The following is a 23,683-nucleotide window of genomic DNA, read 5'->3' as shown; positions in this document are numbered from 1 at the left end:
GTGACAATGCTTAATTTTCTTTATTTCTCTAAGATCTCTCTTCATTGTCTGTTCATGATTATGTTGCACATTTGGTGATCTGACTTAGGAATTTTGTTGTTGTTACGCAGAATTTTTGGGTCGCACTGAAGTTCCTGTAGCCAAAATCAGGACAGAGCAAGAAAACAAGGGACCTACAACTAAACGTTTACTACTGCATGAAGTACCAACAGGGGAAGTTTGGGTACGCTTTGATTTACAGTTATTTGACCAGAAAACACTTGTTTAAAGAGAAAAAATGTTTTATTTATAACAGCCAGGACCAGCATAGATCATTGAACTGCTCTTACTGGAATGTTTTACAAGCGGTGTATATATACTGCTGCAAAATCATTTTGCCTGGTGACACCATTATCTCTCCTGGTATATATTATTTAGCTCTGTGCTTTGCACTCCTATGTTGGTGGCAATCTATGCAATATACTGTATATGAGATAATATAAGACAGTGCCTTTCTTCATTGAAAGTAAATATTTTTAAAGCAAATGCCAGTGTTTATTTAATGTTGGTTTCCTTTAATGCATTAACAAGGAATCTGGCAATTTAAAATATTTGAAATATCTCCGCTTAGATTTCAATGAACCATAGGATATTTTAGTTCTGGGCTAAAATCATTCCTCGGGTTCAAAAAATGGAGTCTGTTTGACCCTTATCTCAGGTTATCTCAGGATATAATTGTGAAGAAGTTTCAGCACTTCAGGATCCTTTCAAAATTATATATTGACACAAAGTGCAGCCTTAAAAAACTTGTTTCTATTGTAAAGGGGAAATAATGTCTGTCAATAATTTTGCAAATTTACCAAGGTTTTTTGGTGGTAAATAAGATGACTTCTTTTGTATAATGTGGGACATAATGACTCGGGCTATGTGACTCATCTGCAAAAGCAAACAACCAAAGCACTCTATAAAGCCAGTGCTTAAGGCATCTGGAGGCCATATCCTCTTCAAGGTGGCCCATCAGCAACAATCCCAGGAAACTTTGTGCAGGCAATAGGGAGCAGCCTTTGGAGCAGCCATGCCAAGCCACCCTGATGTCAAGCCATGGCTTCAGAGAGTGCTTCCAAATGATTCACATGGCCTATTAATGTTTTGAAAAGTGGAGTTTCTTGCAGATCTCAATAAAACATGCAGCTAAAACATGTCCAACTCAAAGATTCCAAGGAGGAGGAAGTGTTACCTTAGTCTCTATAATAAATAAAATAAGCTGGTGAATATACTGTAATTTATCTACATATTAATATGTGGCATATTGCTTTTCTTAAGCCAATTGTATTGTATTCTGGAATGTAAATGAGTAAGAAAGAATCTAGGAATGAAATCGTGCAAAATTGTCAATGTTTTAAAACCAGTTACATTTTCTACTGGAATTGCTGTATAGGATTTTATGGAATTCAATATTCAAGTCAAGAGTGTTCATCCAAACTCCTCTGGTATGGCTTTACTAATAGAGCTTGAGCACAGCTAGTGTTTATTTATTTGCAAAAAAAATTAAAAATGTGCTGCAATTGAACCATGTTCTTTATTGGGAAGCGTTCCTCTTTATAGAATGTAAGGGTTGAGCAAGAGCTATGTATTTTGAATATGCGTCTCGGGTATATGTATTACTTTTAATTTAAAACAATGAATGAAGTTGTATGCCTTAAGTGCTGCCTTTCCATATAGCTAGGTGAATTGCAAACCTGAGAAACAGTTTTCTGAAATGCAATTTTTATTAAATAAAAACCTTTGTTCCCAAAAGTGTATATTCAATTAATTGAAGTTAAATACATTGTATAAACATCTGTATGATAATCAACTCTGGGTAAGTGGAAAAGAAACAAGCACTATGAAAGTTTACATAAGCCAAATTGCAGTTTAAAAACTCCAATACATTGAAGAGGAAAAAAAGTCATGCCATAAGAAAACAATTACATTTAAAACAAAAACATTTGAAAAGAAAGAATTCTGGTGGTTCTGTCAGGAGGTACAATTTATCTTGAAATTCATGTACTCATACACACAAGCATATTTCTTGGGTACAGAGAAAGCAAAACATAGCTCTACGGAGTGCTACAAAGATAATTTTCTCACAATTTTAGACCTTTTGAATTTTTCGTTTCTTTTTTTTTTTTTTTTTTGCATCTGATATGCTTCAGGCCAACAGAAAAAGAGAAAATTTCAATATTAAAAAGATCTTCCAAGTAGAAATTTTCATTCAATTGTCCTAACTTCCATTCCTTCCCAAAATACATCAGAAGTAATCTGTCTGGTAACAGTATACAACTACCTTAATTCATCAATATATTTCTGGTTCTTTTCTACTTTTCTCAAATGTGTATGGTGCATGTATGTGTATCCGGAACATCAAGCATGCACATTACTTTATTTGCCATCAAATAAATGGGCCTCAAGTCCTACTGCTATGCAATGAAACTTTTCACTTTACTTCAAGAGATTATGTTTAGCGGAAGAAGACTATACTTATTATAATCAGGTATATTTTAACAGTTCACAACCATGAAGCAATGTAGGATCAGGCAACTGGCTTGAAATTACTTCCACTTCAGTCTCTGAAATTGAAAGTTGGAAAAATAATGCTTTTATTTGAAAAAATATGTATTTTCCTATAAGCTGCAACACTAATTATATGTTTGTTCTTGCACATTATTTAGGTTTTTACAGCTTCAGTATTGTCCAAAAAGACAATACCATAAAACTGAATCAAATGAAGTTAAAAGACAGTAAGTTAAATGGATTTTAAAAAAATTATTTCTGGTGATAGAGGAGGATTTTATGAAAGAAAACATCAGCTCTGAGCTTTAAATATAAACTCTTGAATTAACTCTTAACTCTATCGAAGAAGATCCCTTACTTTAAAATGTAAAAAAGTCTATATTGCACCAGGAGCAATATCACTAATCCCTCAATGAGCCGAATAATTTTTTAGCTGCTTTGTGGACAGGCTGTTAAATTTGCTTTGTATCTGAATAGGAAAACGACTTACAGAAACAGCAAAAGCCATATTCATGCTAAATTTATGAAAGTCTGTTGTTCTTTCTTTTGAAACAATTCATCTGAGGTCAGCAGAACCTTGGATTTAAAGACCAAAAGATGCTTTGGAGCATGTAAGGCACTCACCTAGCATCTGATTGCAACTTCTTAAGCCAAATGCATTTTCCCCAGCAGCTACAGCAAGCACACACACACTTGCAAAAAAAACCCCACAGCTGCTTTTAAGAGCATATCCCTGTGTGCCCCAAAATATCTGTTTATCTCTGTATCTGAAGCACTGTCTTACTCGTATTGCACTTACGCTTCTGAAATAAAGTATATTTATGTAGTAAGCTCTGTGATTTTCCCCTATAAGAAAATATGAAGCAGCTGCTTAGCAATACTTTTGAAAGCAGTAACACACAATCACAATTTTAAGCATTTAAGCATAAAATCCCTGTAGCTTGTGTTTTACTATTCTCAGTAGTCCCTGATGCCGAAATAAGCTTCTAACTGAATCACACTGTTATGCACCAAATTTTGGCATTAACTCTTTTACAAGGAATCAGTTTCAAAGAAAGATTAATAGGAAGCAGATTTTATTTTTGGTTTCCAAACTGATGGGCCGGTAAATATTTGTTTTGACAAAAGACTGGCGATTTGGGTGAACTCTTTTTTCCCGACAGGGGGGAATCTCTCCTTCAATGGAGGCCAGGCCGAGTCACCCCAGCTCTTGAAATCCATAGAACTCTGGTTTCTAGTTGTGCTCATTTTTTGCCTTTTAATAGAATGAAATTAGGATGATTAATGCTGCCCATTATTCTAAGTATCAGTGTTAACCTCTGTTGAACCAGTTGTATGCTGTGCTACACTGATGCTGCTTGACACTCAAAAAGGTGGCCAATATTCAAACATTACCTTTTGATTTCAGTGATACATAAAACCAAACCTTGTGATGATGATGGAGCTGTGGACAATATAAAATGCATAGTGTACGAGCAACATGGAATTACATTCTGTGAGGGAGAGGACAAATCGTCTTCAGTGGGAAGCCTCCTCCCCTTGGCTTTAAAAGGCAGACTGTTATAATGTTGGCAGAAGGCCTGGGGCTAGACCCCGATCATTTCCTGTTTTGAACCGGAGAGCAGGTTCCTGGCTTTTCTGGTTGTTGAGCCCCTAGGGAGAAAGTTTATTTCCTTCTTTCTTGCTTTCTCTTGCTCTTTACCTTTCCTAGCTCTCATATGTGACTTCCTACAAAAAAGAATAAGAATAAGAACAGGAACCACACACTTCCCTAGAGGTAAATTACAAGGATTGTTCCTGCCAATTCCTCTCCTTTTCTGGAACTGAAATTTCAAGGTCACTATTGGATCTAATTACTGCAACATTGCCTACCTAATTCCATTGTTCCTCCAAAATATCGGTCAGACTATGAATGTTTACTGTTTAAGCAAAGTCATTATGTTTTAAGTGGATCAGATGAGTGGGTTGGTTTTCTTTTATTCTAAAACTGACCTTTAATAATGCGGAAAAGAGTAAAAAGAAAATTTGCTAAATAATTTCAATACATTTGGAAGAGAGATGGTTAGTGATATGTTAGAATGTCAGTTGCATTCATCACCATTCCATTTGCAATACTTATGAAGGTGGGCCTTATTGAAGGATCCCTAGAAGTGCTATCCTGAATTCCACTTCACAGAAGAGGTTATCTTGCTACAAATCACCAATTATCTCACAGAGCCTAGTCCTGAACCAATGAAAGTGAGAACTAAAGAAGGGTACGACTCATTTAGTTTTAAATTGGAGATCAGAATCTCAGCTCAATACATCATGAATGTCTTTGTGTATACTTGAATACAGATTGGGGGAAGCCTCAAATGAGAGTATAAGAATGGATTTCCTCTATTAGAGAAGAGGGACTACTCCTCTCAGGTCCAGCAGAAAGGGTATGGTAAGAGTCCTGTCCATGAAGGAGTCTCATCTGATGAGACCTGATGGTTATACTTAGTGATCAAAGACTTGCACTTACCTGCTTTTTTATGAATGTTGGTTTCAATTACGTATTTATTTAGCTATTGTGTTTTTACTGTTTTCCTATGCTTGTTTATTGGTTGTGCTACTGTATTTGGTTGTTTTTAACTATGAACTGTCCAAAGTCACAAATAAGAGGTGGCAGATATACAACAGGAAAAAATAAAATAAAAGAGACACATTTTATATTGAACTGCCCTAACAATCTTCAAAGTAATAAAAGACAGCAATTTGCCCATAGTGGTTACCCATCACAATCTACCATTTTTGCATCAAAATACAGCATCATATAATTTTTCAGAGAATATATTTTGATCCCTATTGAAACACTCTAATAAGAGTTCTTTATACCAAACAATACATTGTCTAAATGCAGAAAAAGCAGCTACAGATGTCTATCCCACAGACTTCTTACAAGGTAAAATTAATAACATTGATATTCTTTAATATGAAAAATATTCTGGGATTTTTAATCAACTATTTTTATTACTAATACACTAATGTCATTAACTGATATACTGTCCTGCACACAATATTCTCAGTTCTATTCTGTGCAACACAGAGAGATTTTTGGTATTTTCCCTGATGGTTCATTATATTCCTCTTCCAAAAAACCACTTTATCCTGGCTTGGATAATTTTTTCCATCTATAGTTTCATATAATTGTTTTTTGAACAAATCTTAATTTAATTTCTTCTCACTTATCTTATTTGGGGGAAAAACGTCACAATTATTCCTCAAAAGTCAGAGGTGTTTGGGTTTTTTTTAAACTAGCCTTGTATCTAAGGATGTGAATTCACACTTCAGGTGGATTTTTCAATTTTCCTTAACAGTTTTCAATGAATTTCTAACAGGATTTCTCTTTCAAATTACGTACTATCAGGAAAAGTCCCTATTTTAGGACAAGAAAAAAACATGACTTGACTTAAAGCATAATTTAGGCCAGTGATGGCGAACCTTTTTTTTTACGGCGTGCCAAAATTGTGCACGCGTACTCCCCCCCCCATGCTCACTCAATTCCCCACCCAACTGCATATGCACCTGACACACCCCCGCGCGCATGCGCATGCACCCCCTCCCCAGGCTCTGGAGGCTTTCCTGAAGTCTGGGGGGGGCAAAAATGCCCCCCCTAGAGGCCCTCTGGAAGTCAGAAACGGATCATTTCCAAACTTCTGCTTGGCCCGTTGGGGCCATTTTTTGCCCTCTCCAGCCTTCGGAGGCTTTCCTGAAGCTGTTTCCGGCTTCTGGGGGGCCTCTGGGAGGCTGGGGGAGGCCGTTTTTGCTTCAGGAGACGGTGGTTGTGAACCTCGGGGTTCCCGGGCAGCTCATGTGCACAGGGTGATGAGCTGGCTCCAGTTGCAAAATGTCAGAAAATTCCCCATTTTGCAAGGCGGCACCCAAAGAGAATGAACAGGCGCAGGCGCTTCTTCCAAAAGCCGAGGGCCCAGCTCCTCTTCCTTCCTTGGCTGTTGGAAGAGCGCTGCGCCCGTTTCATTCTCTTTGAGAGCCACCTTGCTTGCCAAGGTGGGAGCCGAGTGCTGCCGGGGAGAAATCATCTGGAGGGGGGAGAAGAAAACAAACTTGTGGCAGGGATGGCCTTCTCCTCTCTCTCCCCCTGATTTCTCCCTGTCAGTGCTCGCCTTGCGTGGCAGCAAGTGATGTGTGTGTGTAAGGGAGGCTGGATGGGACCAATCAGCTGGGAAGATGGCAAAGAAGCCTTGGTTTCCCCACTGCCACGGCTCTCAGAGGAAGGAGGCAGGGATGCTGGCTGGCGCCCACTTCCCTTACTGTTCACCGCTGCCGCCCCTGCAGGATGGAGCATTACTGCCCCCTCCCTACTGGCTGCAGCCCAGGCCCCGCCCGCCCTGCTTAGCTGGCCAGCTGGCCGGGAAAGCGGCAAGGAAGCGAGCAGCAATGAGCAGTTAGGGAAGTGAGCGCCAGCCAGTATCTGCCAGGGAGAAATCAGGCGGAGAGGGAGAAAACTAAGCTTCTCCTAATGACCCCCTTCTCCCTCTGCCGATTTCTCCTGGGCAGCCCTTGCTGTCCCTAGTAGAAGTTTGTTTTCTTCTCCCCCTCCCGCTGATTTCTCCCCAGCAGCTGCGCGGCAAGCAAGGTGGCTCTCAAAGAGAAATGAGAGTAGCGGCGGCTGTTGCACTGCTGCTTCCAGCCGGGATATATTTTTCCAGGCTGGACAGCTGGGGCAACGCAAGAAGCCTGCTCGGGTGGGGAGGGAGGGAAGCCCTGACTACAGCTCTGCTCTGCTAAGAAGCGATGGCCGGGAGCCCCTCTCTGCGCCTTTTGGCACACGCAGCTATTGCTCTTCCTGTTGCTGGTTTTTGCATGTGCATGCATGCCAGGAACCGGATCACCAAATGGCTGACGCGCATGTGCACCCTGGAAACAAAAAGATCATTTTTCTGGCGTGCGCATGCGCACCAGACGGCTCTTCTGCTTTCTGGCACGCCAATGCATGTGAAGATCAGCTGGCTGCTGCGCCCAAACCCGGAAGAGCAACTGGTGATGGCTCCGCGTGCCAGGAGAAATGGCTCCGTGTGCCACTTCTGGCACGTGTGCCATAGGTTCGCCATCACGGAACTAGGCTGAGTAGGCCTTCCACTTTATGTGTACATAGACCACAAAACGGCCTATATAGGAGACACACTAAAATGGTAATCGTGTAGTATTTCACAATCTTAGCAACTTGGAGATATGAGAACTTTGAGAAGCCTGTGTTGAACACAAAGAAAGAAGTCTCATATTGTGAGACTGTTAGTGTGTAGATAACAGTAATAAGAATTTCAGTTTACCATGTATCAATTAAATACAAAAACATCAACAAATTTCCAAACAAATTTTGTAAGCAAATTTTCAAGCTTCAATGAAATTGCAGAAACTGGGTATGTGTAGCCTAATGAAAAGAAAAAATAGAAGTGACATGATAGCAGCATTCCAATATCTGAGGGGCTGTCATGCAGAAGAGGGGGCTGACCTATTCTCCAAAGCACCTAAGGGGAAGACAAGGAGTAAATGGATGGAAGCTTATCAAGGAGAGATTCAACCTAGAAGTAAGGAGAAATTTACTAATTAACTAATGAAACGGCTTGCCTTCAGAAATTGTGGGTGCTCCATCACTGGAAGTTTTTAAGAAGAGAATGGGCACCGTTTTTCTCGAATGGTATATAGGGTCTCCTGCTTGAGCAGGGTTGGATTAGAATTAGAAATTAGAATTAGAAATTTAATTTGTTAGCCGCACCCTCTCCGCAAGAATGCCTCCAAGGTCCCTTCCAACTTTGTTATTCTTTTAAATTCACCAAAGACCAAATATAACTAGAAGTGTTTTTATAATAGTCTTCAGCTATCTTATAATATATGTATTTTCAAATGATTACTAATTTCCAAACAGGAAATAGCATCTACACTAGAGGGACTGATTAAATGGGCATTCTTTTGTTAGTGTTTTTGTTTTAAATGATACATGTAATTTAAAACAAAATGGGACATACGTCATATATTCCTAGAAAGAACCAAGCAGGCATTTGTCTCCCAAGACTCATCCCCTTAAAATATATACTCATTTATCCATGGGGTGGGGGAGACAGAGAGAAGTAAAATATGCATGTCAACAATCAATAAACTCTTTTCACCTTGCATGGTGAAGTACAAGTATAAAAGAGCAAATGTCATCTTGATAGCTTTGTGGCTAGCTGCAGACACAGGTGGTTATACAGGCTATCACAGAGAACTATATTCGGTTCTGACAAAGTGAAACTGGAAGCAACATTCGGAAGAACAAGAACTGCGCCTCATCACAAGAAGAGGTTCTATTATTTCAGGGGTATCAAATTCAAGGTCCACAGGTCAGATCTGGCCCGTGGGCGCTACTTAGATGTGACCCCTGGGGCTGTTCTGGAAACAGCAAAAAACCAGCCTGTGATGCCTCTGCCAGTGAAAACAGAGCTTCATAATCAACTTTTATATGATTGCTATTCAACAGAAAATGAATTTTAAAATATAAAAGTTTGTCAAACTTTACCGGCTTTTTTGACGAACATCACTTTCCATATAATGGAATGGAACTTTCAGCCACTGTATGGGGTTCATAAGATGCCGACCCAAAGGAAGCGGTGGTAACTCAGTCTTATGTAATTCATGAATATCTTTATAGGAATGTAATTTTCCTGTGGAAAGGTACAAGGCATATAGAAGAAAGGCTTTTTCACCTCATTAGGCAAACTTTCTGATAAAAAAAACCCTGTACAATATTGAGACAAATCCAATCTCCCCACCCCACCCAAGTTACAGTCATACCATTTGATGAATATATCAACTGTGGAAACAATTTCCAATATTTTCAAATTGGTCATACTATTTTTAAGATTAATGCAAAAGTGAAAAACAGAAGAATAATTCAATAATCTGGTCTAGGATTTCTCAAGTCTTAGACATTAAACTTGAAGATGATCAGAAGCAAACAGAAATATTACAGAACCTGTTTCACACTGCTTCATAATGCTGGCTTCAATGTCTCTTCCTTCTATTTCCTTTAACAAGGGGTCATGTAAAGGAGGAATTGATGCCTAGGGGGGAAAAACAGCTACTATTCATATTTCAATACTTCACGACATCAAATTAGTCAGACCTAAACAGATAGTTCTCGATTTATGACCACAATTGAGCCCAAGATTTCTGTTGCCAAGGCAGTTAAGTGAGTTTTGCCCTATTTTACAATCTTTCCTGCCACAGTTAAGTGAATCACTGCAATTGTTCAGTTAGTAACATGACTAAAGTAAATCTGGCTTCCTTGTTGACTTTGCTTGTCAGAAGGTCTCTTAATGGTGATCACATGACCCTGGAACACTGCTACTATCATAAATATAAGTCAGTTGCCAAGTGTCTGAATTTTGATAACATGACCATGGAAATAATGTAGTGGTCATAAGTGTAAAAGGTGGTCATAAGCTGATTTTTTCAGTGCCATTGTAACTTTGAATGGTCACGAAATAAACTGTTTGTAAATTGAGGATTACTTGTTGCTATATGCATCAAGGAGCATTTAGAAGCCTGAACACTGGAACTTGAAATAAAAGTTCAATCACGTCACCTTGCAAGAAGATACCAAACATACTTTGTTCACAACTGGTGTTAAAGTATAGATACTGAACTTGTCCTCCTATTCTTGGGCCTAGCCAATTCCTCCAAAATTCAACTTTAGATTCTTTTTAGCTAGATCCAACTGCCAAGTAAAGATTAAGGTTGAAGGTAAAGTTGGCCCCTTCTTTTTTCTTCTGCATTGCCAAATAATAGGCTCCCTGAAAAAGATTCTGGTTTCTGGCCAATGCAGCTGAGTCAGATACTAGATAAACCCTCTTGATTGCCTGCTTCATCTTCAGCTCAACCAGAAACATCCAGCAAGCCAACATTTTCTAATTTCTAATTTCATTCCCTAATCTATAATATAGGATTATATGCATCTTTTAGGTATGACATGAGCATTAGGGTAATCATTCTATGAAGAACTTGTGCATGCATTCTTACTATAGGAAACCTTGAATATTTTATCACTCTCTCTTCGCCATTGTTTAAAAAGCTTACACAAAGAGAGGCAAATAAGATGAAACTGTGTTATTCTCTAATTGCTTTGTAAAACCATGTAAATTATACTCCAGCAGTTACAAGCAATAAACATTTCAAATGTGTAAAATCCTGCCTTTGTCTTCATGGTTCTTTCCTCTATGCTCTTAGAAATTACAAGCCCATTCTATTTAAGCAGCCAGAAACTGGGAACTACAAGAACTGCATATGCTCCAAACATGGGAAAGGTGAGAATCTTCACAGGAAAGGCAAGACCAGCTCTGCAATGATGTGTCCTTCTTTAAATTTTGGGAGCCGCTGATCCCAGAACTACCCATTCACCTGTGATGTATTTTCCACCCCCTTCTTTTAAAATCTCTAACCCAAGCCTCTCCTTCACAAGTCCAGTACAGAAGGCTAAGAAAAAGAAGTCAACAAGAGCTCATCAGGAAAACAGGAATGCACAGCCTCTCTCACCTTCCACAAGTCTGGAGTAGTCCTCTGGAAGAAAGGATCATAAGACGACGGACTATAACTTTCTAAAAATGCACCTCCCTGAGAGAGTAGAAAGAGCACTTGTGAACCTGTGGTCATCACATATTATTACTTCAGAGTAGAGAATTAATATTTTCTCTTTGATAGCTTAAATAACATCTAATATAAATATCTTACACAAATTACTCTTATATAGTCCCAATTTTCATAACATCTCATGAAACATATTTTCATAACATACAATAAAATGAGTTTATTTTTGTCAGCAGTGTGAATCAACAACACTGAATCAGGATATTTTTATCCATTTTATAGGAAAGGGGATTCATTCAGCCAATACAAAAACCAAGTATTTCAGTTACTACACAAACTGTATTAAATGAAGCCCCACCTTTTCAGCATTACCGAGGTTGACATTTTCAGAAAGCAATTGCCCTTTGCCGATAAATTAATGGACCCTTTTAGAAGAAATTTTAGTTATTTGAGACAGTTAGGACCAAATTACACTTTCCACAAAGCATATTTTTAGAGGGCTTTATTTTAATCACTAGACCATTCCCCTCCTGAAAAAGGAGCTTGTGTCCAATCACACATGGCCAATAAAGAATTCTATTCTATTCTGTTCTATTTTTGTGTATGGGACCAACAGGGAGGGAGGTTAACTATTTCCTCTCCATCCTTTCTGCCTGCCACACTGCAGAAAATGATGGTTTCAAAGAAAAACAAAATGTGTTTGTTTAGGAATATTTTCAGCAGATAAAAAATGTGAAGGAAATGTTTAATCATTCCCTTCATATATGCCATAGTTCTGATACTAATAAGGCAAAGCTTAACTTCTTTTTCTGGAAAAAAGAAAAAGAAAGTTACCATGACTAAGCAAGCTTTTAAAATAAATTTAAATGTAACACATAAGTTGGGGAATGATAGTTTAGTTTTAGAATGAGATGTAGGCCACATTTCAAATGATTTTTTTATTTGTTCTAAGTTCATTTGTAAGACATATTTCAACTAAGGAGCCTTGCAAATTGCACTTCTAGGGATGGGCTAGAATTCTCCATTACAAAAATGAGGCAGCCTCACAATTGTTTATGCCTATTACACAGGATATTTACATTATATACAGTGGGGCAAAAAAGTATTTAGTCAGCCACTAATTGTGCACATTCTCCCCCTTAAAAAGATGAGAGAGGCCTGTAATTGGCATTATAGGTAGACCTCAACTATGAGAGACAAAATGTAAAAAAAAAAACCAAACAATCACATTGGCTGATTTGGAAAGAATTTATTTGCAAATTATGGTGGAAAATAAGTATTTGGTCACCTACAAACAAGCAAGATTTTTGGCTCTCACAGACCTGTACCTTCTTCTTTAAGAGGCTCCTCTGTCCTGCACTCATTACCTGTATCAATGGCACCTATTTGAATTTGTTATCAGTATAAAAGACACCTGTCCACAACCTCAAACAGGCACACTCCAAACTGCACTATGGTGAAGACCAAAGAGCTGTCAAAGGACACCAGAAACAAAATTGTAGACCTGCACCAGGCTGGGAAGACTGAATCTGCAATAGGCAAGCAGCTTGGTGTGAACAAATCAACTGTGGGAGCAATAATTAGAAAATGGAAGACATACAAGACCACTGATAATCTCCCTTGATCTGGGGCTCTCACCCCGTGGGGTCAAAATGATCACAAGAACGGTGAGCAAAAATCCCAGGACCACACGGGGGGACCTAGTGAATGACCTGTAGAGAGCTGGGACCAACGTAACATCAGTAACACACTACGTCGCCAAGGACTCAGATCCTGCAGTGCCAGACGTGTCCCCCTGCTTAAGCCAGTACATATCCAGGCCCATCTGAAGTTTGCTAGAGAGCATTTGGATGATCCAGAAGAGGATTGGGAGAATGTCATATGGTCAGATGAAACCAAAATAGAACCGTTTGGTAGAAACACAACTCGTCGTGTTTGGAGGAGAAAGAATGCTGAGTTGCATCCAAAGAACACCATACCTACTGTGAAGCATGGGGGTCGCAACATCATGCTTTGGGGCTGTTTCTCTGTAAAGGGACCAGGACGACTGATCCATGTACAAGACAGAATGAATGGGGCCATGTATCGTGAGATTTTGAGTGCAAACCTCCTTCCATCAGCAAGGGCATTGAAGATGAAAAGTGGCTGGATCTGTCAACATGATAATGATCCCAAAAATACCACCTGGGCAACGAAGGAGTGGTTTCGTAAGAAGCATTTCAAGGTCCTGGAGTGGCCTAGCCAGTCTCCAGATCTCAACCCCATAGAAAACCTTTGGAGGGAGTTGAAAGTCCGTGTTGCCCAGAGACAGCCCCAAAACATCCCTGCTCTAGAGGAGATCTACATGGAGGGATGGGCCAACATATCAGCAACAGTGTGTGCCAACCTTGTGAAGACTTACAGGAAATGTTTGACCTCTGTCATTGCCAACAAAGGATATATAACGAAGTATTGAGATGAACTTTTGATATTGACCAAATACTTATTTTCCACCATAATTTGCAAATAAATTATTTCCAAATCAGCCAATGTGATTGTTTGGTGTTTTTTTTTACATTTTGTCTCTCATAGTTGAGGTCTACCTATGATGCCAATTACAGGCCTTTCTCATCTTTTTAAGTGGGATAACTTGCACAATTGGTGGCTGACTAAATACTTTTTTGCCTCACTGTATGACCCTGAAGCCAAATCCATTGACAGTGATGAAATTTCATATACAGTTGGATATCCCAGGTAAGATTTTTATGTTACGCCTTATATAGATTTACAAGAACTATATCCCACTAAACAAAAAATATAGCATATATTCCTGCTTCAGAGTTCACACAGCCTTACAAACATTAAGGGAAATAACAATAATATGTGGACAGACAATACATGAAATCCATAATTATTCAATCTCTTGGTTCTTTCCCCCCCCCCCACTCCATGGTGCTTAAAATACAATTAGCAGTGAATCCTGAGTCTCTTAAGTCATCAGTCATTTTCAATGAACATTTAGGAAGCATTACAACCATAAACATTTGAATCTGGTCTACCGTAGAAAACTGGCTTTTATTTATGAGCCAGAGCATTGAAGAAACCCAAAGCATCTTCTATCTTCAGGGATATTTAACACTGTCACTATTCTTCTGCCGGGCTTGATACCTCCTCTGAGACTGGATAGGCGGAAGTACGGGGAGGAAGAAAGGGTTATGGGAATGATAAGCACTGAAGTCACAACCATATTTTGGTTCAGAACCTGGAGGATTTTGTGAGGCCAAAGGGATATCCGTGGCTGAAGAAGCAGATGATTGAAGGACAGGAGATGAGGTAGGGGGACCTACAGTTTTTGGGAGAGATGACAAAGCATTTGGAGAACTGACCAGTTCTGTGGGGGACAGCTGTAGGAAAGGTGAAGGGAAAAAAATAGAAGGTGAATGGAGGTAAGGGGGAAATGGAGGAAGCAAATGAAAGAAATGAGATGGAACAGACGGAGGAAGTAAGACTGAGGGGAGAATTATCATTGGAGGGGAGGCAGATGGGGAGATGGAAAGGAGAGAGAAGGGAAATGGAGGAAGAAAAGAAGGGAAATAGGAACTATAGGGAGGACTCTGGGACTCAAAAAGTGGATGAAATGGAGGAAGGAGCACACATAATGAGATGGAGGATCCTGGAGCAGAAGCAGCCTAATAGAAGGAAAAATACAAGGAAAGCAGAAAACAAATATGAGCAGAAAAGCATAGAATGCTAAAATATATTAAATAATAGTAGAAAGTCAAGGACAAGTTTCATTCTTTCTTACTGCCAAAGGCAGTTAAGTAAGACTGAAATAATAAACTTTAAAATGACAGAATGCAGTTCTATATACAAATCCAATTGCAAGTGTTAATTATGATGCACTTATATAGAAATGATACATACTTTCTAATCATTTATTATAAATCTTATTTTTTCATACTTGCACATTTCTTTTTGCCTTTTGAGGATTACTCATTGATATTCCAAACATTTTGGGACAAGAAATACAGCAAATCAGGAGCCCAAATAAAACAAGTCTAATATGTGGTCTGCATTTATATATACTGCAGACATAAATGGAGATTAGCCAATTGTAAACACACACACACACACACACTTGTATGTATGTGATTTTTTTCAGTAACTATCATGTCTGAGGGAATGGAAGACGATTTTGCTGAATGAAGCAAAATAAACCAAGAATAGAAATAACTATGGTTATTTTTTTTAATTACAAAAAAGAAATAACTATGGTTACTTATGTTGATTGTAGCGAGGAATTTCTACACCCCCAGGTCAGACCCTGGGAATTTTATTATGAGGCTCAAAACTGATTGATGTCAGTTTCCAACTGAAAAATCTGCAGTAAGTAAAGTAACCTTACTAGTTTTAACTTTCTGACATTATAGAGGTAATCCCCAAATTATGACCACAATGAGCCCAACATTTCTGTTACTAAGCAAGGCAGTTAACTGAGTTTTGCCCCACTTTACAGCCTTTCTTGCCACAAGTGTTAAATATATCACGCCAATTATTAAGAGAATCTGGCTTCCCCATTGACTTTGCTTATTAGAAGTTTGCCAAAGGTAATCAGATGATCCTGGGACACTGCAACCACTATAAACACATCCCAAATGTCCGGAGTTTTTGATCACATAACCATGGGGATGATGCAAAGGTCACTTTTTCCCATGCCACTGTAACTTCGAACTGTCACTAAATGAATGGTTGCAATTTCAGGATTACCTGTACTATATGTTCAAAGCTGTGCAATGAGTCCATGAGGACAATTTAAATTCAACTTTCTATATCTGCTGGTTCAAGTCTTATAATTGGTCTTTTTTTCCCATTCTGCAGTTATGAGTTCCATGCACTTCACTGATGATGTAGATTAGCGTGAAGAATCCCGCTTGGTTTGCTCCGTGAGTTATTGCTCCCTTGTCTTTTCTTACAAACAGGCAGATTGTCTTCTTTCCACAGGTATTATAGATGTTGCCTTCACACTAATCTTACTACTACATTTTCACTCCTTGGCATATAAAGTCTTCAGTACAGATTCAATTATTTTTTAAAAAAATTCAACCATTCATCTTGATGAACCCAAAAGGAAATTAATAATTTGGCTAAATACATTTGACTAAATACATTAAAATATATATCCGAGGAAGTAATTTGTTTTTTCTCTAAAACAGATCTTATAGAGGAAAAAATGAAACTTTCTCTCCCGCATTTTATTTTCAACTCATCTACAGAAAAAGCAAACATGGAAGACTCCCAGGCTCACCCTGAAGTGCAGCAAATGTCAGTGCATGCAAATAAGCAACTATTAAGGATCAGGCTCTTCATAATTATAGTACCAAAATAAGTGAGAGATAAGGACAGGCTGCCAAACTTTACTGCCTGCATTGTTATATTGCTGCACACAGGCACCTTCACTCTAAGTGACAAAATAAAATAATCTTCTGCTCACAAGAAAACATACTTTTGATTAGTTGAAATCCTACATTTGTCTATTCAACCCAGGTAATGCTGAAGTTTTTTTTACACGAAGGCATCACCAGAGCTCAGTGAAGTCGCATAATATATTATATACAATGACCCTCTCTGCACAGGCTTCATTTCCTCAATTTCCAATTATCTCTGCTTCACTTTAAACATGTAGCAAGTTACTCTGTTTCAGTGTGAAATGGGACAACTTGGTGAGGGCCACTCGGAGAGGTCATCTGACCACCACCAAGTCACCTCATCCAACTCACTGCCACCATCACCAAAGGAGAGCTGCACAGGGCCACCTCACTCTTGTCAAGTGGAGGAAGAGTACATGTTGTAGATTAACCATCACTGAAATGGGTCTAGGACAACTCAGCACAGGGAGCTCACCACTGCCAGGTTGTGTTTGCCATCTCATCGTCACCAAGCTGCCACAGGACAACTCCACATGGCCAACTCACCACATGGACAACTTGCTGCTGGTGGATGGAGGGAGAGCCAGGTTAGTGGGTGAGTAAGCGGGTGGGCAGAGCACAAAGCAATGGCCAGGGGTTTCCCATTTTCACACACACCACCAGCTGTGCTGCTGCACTTTGGACCAAGGGATGATGGTTACAGTGATGGGCAGGATAGGTAGCGGGAAGGCAGTGGCAGCCCAGGGCATCCCATTTTCACACACATCCTGCTGCTGCCACTGTCCCCAGCCTCTTTGGCCTGGAGGTCAGTGTGGTGGCAGCAACAGTGTGAAAATGGGAAGCCTCCAGCTGCCACTGCTGCTCTGCTCACCTGCCAACCTGGCTCTCCCTCTGTCCACCTGCAGCAAGTTGTCCCCGCGGTGAGTTGGCCCTGTTTAGTTGTCCTATGGCAACTTGGTAGCAGTGAGTTGGCAAAGGAAACTTGGCAGTGGTGAGCTGGCCATGCCGAGTTGTCCTACACACATTTCAGTGATGGTTAATCTACAACATGTGTGTCAAAAGTGACACATCATGACCTTTTGGCTTCATCAACACCTGAATACCAGAATTTTAGAGGCTTCAGAGGCTGCATGAGAATGTGATGTGCTCACACACAGCTTCTGTATCCTCCAGAAGTCGTACAAAAGGGATGTGCTCTCATACAGCCCCCAGAGTCTCTGAAAATTATATGAGAATGAGAGTGGCAGCATTGGCATTAGCACTTAGACTTTATACCACTTCAGAGTGCTTTACAGCCCTTTCTAAGCAGTTTACAGAGTCAGCATATTGCCCCCCACAATCTGGATTCTCATTAGGGCTGAATGTGAGGCCCAGGCTTCTGCTTCCCAGAATCAATGCTGAGTGCCACTGTTAAGTGTGGACTAGATGAGGGGGAGGGGTGTGTGGAATAAAGAATTGTTTGTTTATGATTGATACACCCAAAGAGTTAAGTTAGGTATTTTCTCAATTTTGACACCAAAGCAAGCCAAAAAGGTTTGCTACCACTGCTCTATCTTCTGAAATTTAAAAAAAAGAAAAGAAAATTCATTTTAATTGTGTTAAAATGTCTTGTAGTAATAACAGCTTTTCTTTTCCGATACCTTCTCATTACAATAGTTTAGATAAAGGGAGAGCTGTATTCGCTTCCTTTCTTCTATTTCTTTGCTTGACTGGTTGTCAACTTTGTCCTGAATTTTCTGCAGCAGAGGTCTTGAAACACTTTCAAACCATTTCTTGTACAGCACTTCCCTTCTCCTTAGAGCTAAGAAATCATTGTGCTTCAAATACCTGTCTACTTCCTAATTAACAGAGAAACTATTATTAACAAAGGTAGTTTTTGAATTAAATAATGAACTTTTAAAACAAATCTGACAGTATAATTAATTCATAGAAATTGAGACAGACTAGTAATTAATAAATATTTTACACATTATAACATTCCTCCAAAGACAACCCTTGTATATATAAAATATGTATTGCTGGTGCCTACAAGCCATTGCAATTTCATGTGATTGCTACAGGAAACCAATTATGTGGTATACTCGAATACATAGTAAACATCTTACTTGGTACAGATATATAATTTATCTGTTGGACTTTTTAAATATATATATATAGCAGCCAGATACAGACCTGTGTCTTCTTAACTAAAATTGTGTTATATTTACCTTGCAAGAAAGACTAGAATATTGATTTAAGGGATATAAAACATACAGGTTGTCAATCAAATATCTATTATATTTAGTGTTAGTGACTGTTGATATACCTGTGAGAATATAACTTTTCTAATCTTTTTTTCTTTAGATAAGGTTGCCCTTTGTCATAATTGAAAAAAGATCTAATAAATATATTATTATTCTTGGGGCTATTTGAGATAGGTAATCTGTAGCTACAGGTATTGTTGGCTGTTGTTCCTGGTAGTTGTATTTCAGCAGTACCTGCAGGGCTACAGATTTCCCACTCCTATGTTTAATATTTCTCAAAAATATGCATTGTATTTCCTGACTACAGCTCTAAAGCAACAAGTCATTTCATATTTTTCTAGTTTGAATATGAAATCAAACCTGAAATATGTAGTATCTTTTTTACTTTGTTCAATCATGTCCAATTTTGAAGACTGCCTGGATAGGTCCCTTGGCAAGATGTTTCAGACGTGATTTGACTTTGCTTCCTTCCCAAGGCTGAGAAAAAGTGACTGGCCCAAGGTCACCCAGCTGGTTTTGTGCCTAAGGCAGGACTAGAACTCACAGTCTCCTGGTTTCTAGTTTGGAACTTTTAATCACTGCACCAAACTAGCTGTCATGATCTCTAATACTAAAGCCTTACATGACCACTATTAGCTATGTCAAGGCAAATTTGAAAAAGCTAAGACTAATCTATCCCAAAGGGCATTATTAAAAATAATAAATAAAAACATAAAAATGTAATCTAGTGTTAAGACACTAGACAAGAAAGTAGGAGAAAGCAGATATGAAAGCCAACTACGTGACATTGGGCCAGTTACTCTCTTACTAATTCAACTCATAGGGCTGCTGTTGTGTAGAAAACAGGTAAAGGAAAGATATCAGATATGTTCACTGCCCTGAGTTATTTGGAAAAAAAATAAAGGCAGGATGCAAATAAATAAATAATTCAGAGGACAATGCAGATAGATGGCTTTCCTAGATAAAATAATATATCAATTTTATGATTGATCACAAACATGAAATTGGGCTTTTCCCCTAACCACTAGTGATGTGTTTGCCTTCATAAATCAGAGAAGCTGTTTGGAGAAGTGAGCACAGTACTGTTGCACATTGATAACAGGATACAAATGTGGGGTCCAGAATTAGGACCAACAATGAGGTTAACTTCTTTTGGACACAAATAGGAATATCAACCTCATGCAACATCTTCTATGAAATTGGTATTTCCTGGACAAAACATTCCCTTTAGTTTTCAGGCAAATTTTGTTTTCTCTAATATGAATACACCAACCAGAGAAATGTCAAGGCCCATGCCTAGCTGGGAGAGGGCAGTCTTGCATAAACCTTGAAGATCACCGACCTCCTCCTGGCTCCTCCTCCATAAGAATCAGGATGTTTGCATTGTATTGTTTTCCCATGGAAAACCCTACTTTACTGCTGCATTACATTGATCTACCTTTACCCTGACTCAGAAGTAGGAAGGAATTGAGAAGGAGATTTTGTTGGGAGAAAAATATCCTTGACTAACAGAAAAGAGCAAGGAACTGTGACAAGGAGGGAGATGTGGATAACTCCAATAACCATCTTTTTTTTAATCCAATTTTTATCTATCCATTTTCCCCCTTTTTTTCTTTCAAAACAAGCTCACAAGCTTCAATTAACTAAATAAAAACCTAATAGTTATAAACTCTGCATCATCCTTCCCCTCTTTAAAGTCCTCCAGATGTCATGACCTACAGCACAGGTGTCAAACTTGCAGTGTCACGTTGCCGTCATGTGATGTTTCCCGATGTTTTCCCCCTTCATGGAGCTGGGGTGGGCTTGGCCTGCGCATGATGCATCTGGTCCATGGGCCGCCAATTTAACACCCCTGCCCCACAGCTATCAGCACTGCAAGCCATAATGACCAACAACAGGCCACTTTTCCTTGGAAAAGCTATTAGACTTATAGCTGAAAAGTAAAGGATCAGCTGTAAAAGACACTTCAGTACAGACAATTTAAGCTTGTAACAACCTTTTTTTAAAAGGACCAGGAACAAAATCTTTTACATTTTTTTTCATTTGTGTGATTTTTGTCAAGAAAGTAAAGATATTGGGGCGAGGGAGGAGACTTAACACTGATGTTTTTATTCCTTATTTTTATAGAAAATTGCAATTTTATAATAAGATTTCCAAAAATAAAAAAACAAGGTCTTGTCTTCTGACATGGTGATCACGGATATGGACTCCTGGTCCAGGCATTTTTATGTTTTTCTCAATAGTCAGAAAGTTACATTGCAAGCAATGTTTATTTCTTACCCTTATAAAGCAGCTTTCTCTTTCCAGCAGCAACTGAATGGGACCAATAACATCCTGGCTTTCATTAACTAAAGCCTAATAAAATATCAGTAAAATCTGTGAAAGAGAACTACTATATTAAACATACTTCTTAAAAATAATTTTATAAACAGATCAGCTTTATACGATACAATGAATTCCATGCCACTGAGAAGAAATGCAAAATAAAATTACATTAAAAGCCTTATTTGAAATTGGAATTGGTGCATCAATGATACTACTATATCATAAGGATGGCAAACTGTGTTTCTTCAGATGTTGATCAATTATAAGTTCCAACACACTGACCAGGCTAATTTTTCAGAGATCCAGTGCAGTCTAGTGATTAAGATATTAGACTGGGAACACGAGTTCGAATCCACCTTCAACCAGAACAGCTCACTAGAATTATCTTTCACCCAATCAACCTCATATGGTTGTTGCTGCAGGGGGGAAATGATATATTCTGCCTTGAACTCCTGAAGGAAAAGTTTGTTTGTTTGTTTGTTTGTTTGGATTTATATGCCGCCCTTCTCCAAAAGGACTCAGGTTAACTTACAACATTTAAAAAAGCACACATCCCAAAAGTTTTTTAAAAAATTAAATAGATATCCAAAAAAACAAACCGAATTTTAAAGACAATACATTTAAAATAAGTTAAAATTAACAGGCCAGGCCAGCTTGCTGGAAAAGCCAACTTTTTAGGGCGCGTCGGAAGGACCGGAAGTCAGGGATTATGCGAAGCTCCAGGGGCAGCTCATTCCAGAGGGAAGGCGCTCCCACAGAGAAGGCTCTCGCCCTGGGGGTCACCAGCCAACACTGTCTGGCCGACGGCACCCTGAGGAGGCCAACTCTGTGGGATCGTACTGGACGGTGGGAGGCTACTGGTGGCAGTAGGTGGTCTCACAGGTATCCTGGGCCTAAGCCATGGAGCGCTTTAAAGGTCATAATTAATACCTTGAATCGCACCCGGAAAACAACCGGCAACCAGTGCAGGCCACCTAAAAGGGGTGTAACATGGGAGCACCTAGGTACCCCCATGACAACCCGCGCGGCCGCATTCTGGACCAGCTGAAGCCTCCGGGTGCTCTTCAAGGGCAGCCCCATGTAGAGAGCATTGCAGTAGTCCAGGCGAGAAAGGACGAGGGCATGAGTAACTGTGCACAGAGCATCCCGATCCAGGAAGGGGTGCAACTGACGTACCAGGCGAACCTGGTAAAAGGCCCCCCTGGTCACGGCCGTCAGGTGTTCTTCTAAACTAAGCCGCGTATCCAGGAGGACTCCCAGATTGTGAGCCTTCTCTGAGGGGGCTAAAATTTCTCCCCCTATCGTCAAAGATGGGACAAGATGTACAAATCGGGATGACGGAAACCACAGCCACTCAGTCTTGGAAGGATTGAGCTTGAGCCTGTTCCTCCCTATCCAGATCCGCACAGCCTCCAGGCATCGGGACATCACGTTGAGGGCATCGTTTGGGTGGTTTGGGGTAGAGATGAAAAGTTGGGTATCATCAGCATATTGATGATACCGTACCCCAAAACCACTGATGATCTCGCCCAGCTGTTTCATGTATATGTTGAACAGGAGGGGTGAGAGAACCGACCCCTGGGGCACCCCACAAGTGACGCGCCTGGGGGTCGATCTCTGCCCTCCAGTCAACACAAACTGCGACTGATCCAACAGGTAGGAGGAGAACCACCGTAAAACGGTGCCCCCCACTCCCAACCCCCCGAGTCGTCGCAGTAGGATACCATGGTCGATGGTATCGAAAGCCGCCAAGAGGTCTAATAGGACCAGGACAGAAGAGCAGCCCCTGTCCCGGGCCCGCCAGAGATCATCGACCAATGCAACCAATGCCTTCTCCGTGCTGTATCCGGGCCTGAAACCCGACTGGAACGGATCCAGCTTCATCCAGGTACTGGGGAAGCTGACGTGATACCACACTCTCGACAACCTTTGCTACAAAGCGAAGGTTGGAGACCGGACGATAGTTGGCTAAAGAAGCTGGGTCCAGGGAAGGCTTCTTGAGGAGGGACCTCACCACCGCCTCCTTCAAGGCGGTGGGAAAGAACCCCTCTCTCAATGAAGCGTTGGTAATCGCCTGGAGCCAGCCTCATGTCACCTCCCGGGAAGCCTAAACTAACCAAGAGGGACACGGGTCGAGCACACAAGTGGCAGCACTGAGTCTCCCCATAATCCTGTCCATGCCTTCGGGGGTCACAGGGTCAAACCCATCCCAGATTGTCTCCTCAAGATTCATCCCCATCGGCTCGCCCGAATCTACCCAGTCAGAGTCCAAGCCTGTCCGGATCCGAGCGATTTTATCCTGCAGATACTGAACAAATTCTTCAGCCCTACCCTGCAAGGGGTCTTCCCCAGTTCCTTGGTTAAGTAAGGAGCGGGTCACCCTAAACAGGGCGACTGGGCGGTTATCTGCGGACGCAATAAGAGTGGAAAAATATTGCCGTTTTGCCGCTTCTATCGCCACTAAGTGGGATTAAAATCTAACTAAAAAATAAACAGCTGGAGAAGCACAGGTAGATTGGATCCCTAAGTAGATTTTGAATTTCAGTATAATAAAAGTGATGACAGAATCCA

At 40.1% G+C, this 23,683-nt stretch overlaps 2 protein-coding genes across 6 annotated transcripts in view; one reads left to right on the top strand and one right to left on the bottom strand.

Annotated features, from left to right (window-relative positions):
- ITSN2 (intersectin 2) overlaps positions 1 to 1,768 on the top strand; it is a 77,369-nt gene extending 75,601 nt beyond the window's left edge. For 2 of the 4 annotated variants that reach the window (XM_081945089.1, XM_081945088.1), the window contains one exon: positions 111 to 1,767. In XM_081945089.1, coding sequence (XP_081801215.1) covers positions 111 to 268 — 158 coding nt within the window. In that variant the 3' untranslated portion in view covers positions 269 to 1,767. Of the gene's footprint in view, positions 1 to 110 lie in introns of all 4 variants that reach the window. The other 2 variants (XM_081945092.1, XM_081945090.1) reach the window with 2 other exon arrangements.
- Positions 1,769 to 2,738: 970 nt separating this feature from the next.
- Positions 2,739 to 23,683, bottom strand: part of LOC309388097 (protein FAM228B-like) — a 41,653-nt gene continuing 20,708 nt past the window's right edge. For both annotated transcript variants that reach the window (XM_081945094.1, XM_081945093.1), the window contains exons 6-11: positions 21,068 to 21,142; positions 18,185 to 18,382; positions 11,089 to 11,166; positions 9,530 to 9,617; positions 9,074 to 9,218; positions 2,739 to 4,260 (exon numbers count right to left, since the gene is read on the bottom strand). In XM_081945094.1, the coding sequence (XP_081801220.1) occupies positions 4,119 to 4,260; positions 9,074 to 9,218; positions 9,530 to 9,617; positions 11,089 to 11,166; positions 18,185 to 18,382; positions 21,068 to 21,142 (726 nt within the window). In that variant the 3' untranslated portion in view covers positions 2,739 to 4,118. The remainder of the gene's footprint in view (positions 4,261 to 9,073; positions 9,219 to 9,529; positions 9,618 to 11,088; positions 11,167 to 18,184; positions 18,383 to 21,067; positions 21,143 to 23,683) is intronic.

This window comes from Natrix helvetica (genome assembly GCF_964273705.1).
Source record: "Natrix helvetica genome assembly, chromosome: 2".
Taxonomy (NCBI): domain Eukaryota; kingdom Metazoa; phylum Chordata; class Lepidosauria; order Squamata; family Natricidae; genus Natrix; species Natrix helvetica.
Note: the sequence above shows the minus strand (reverse complement) of the source record. Positions and strands in the feature narration are given on the sequence as shown.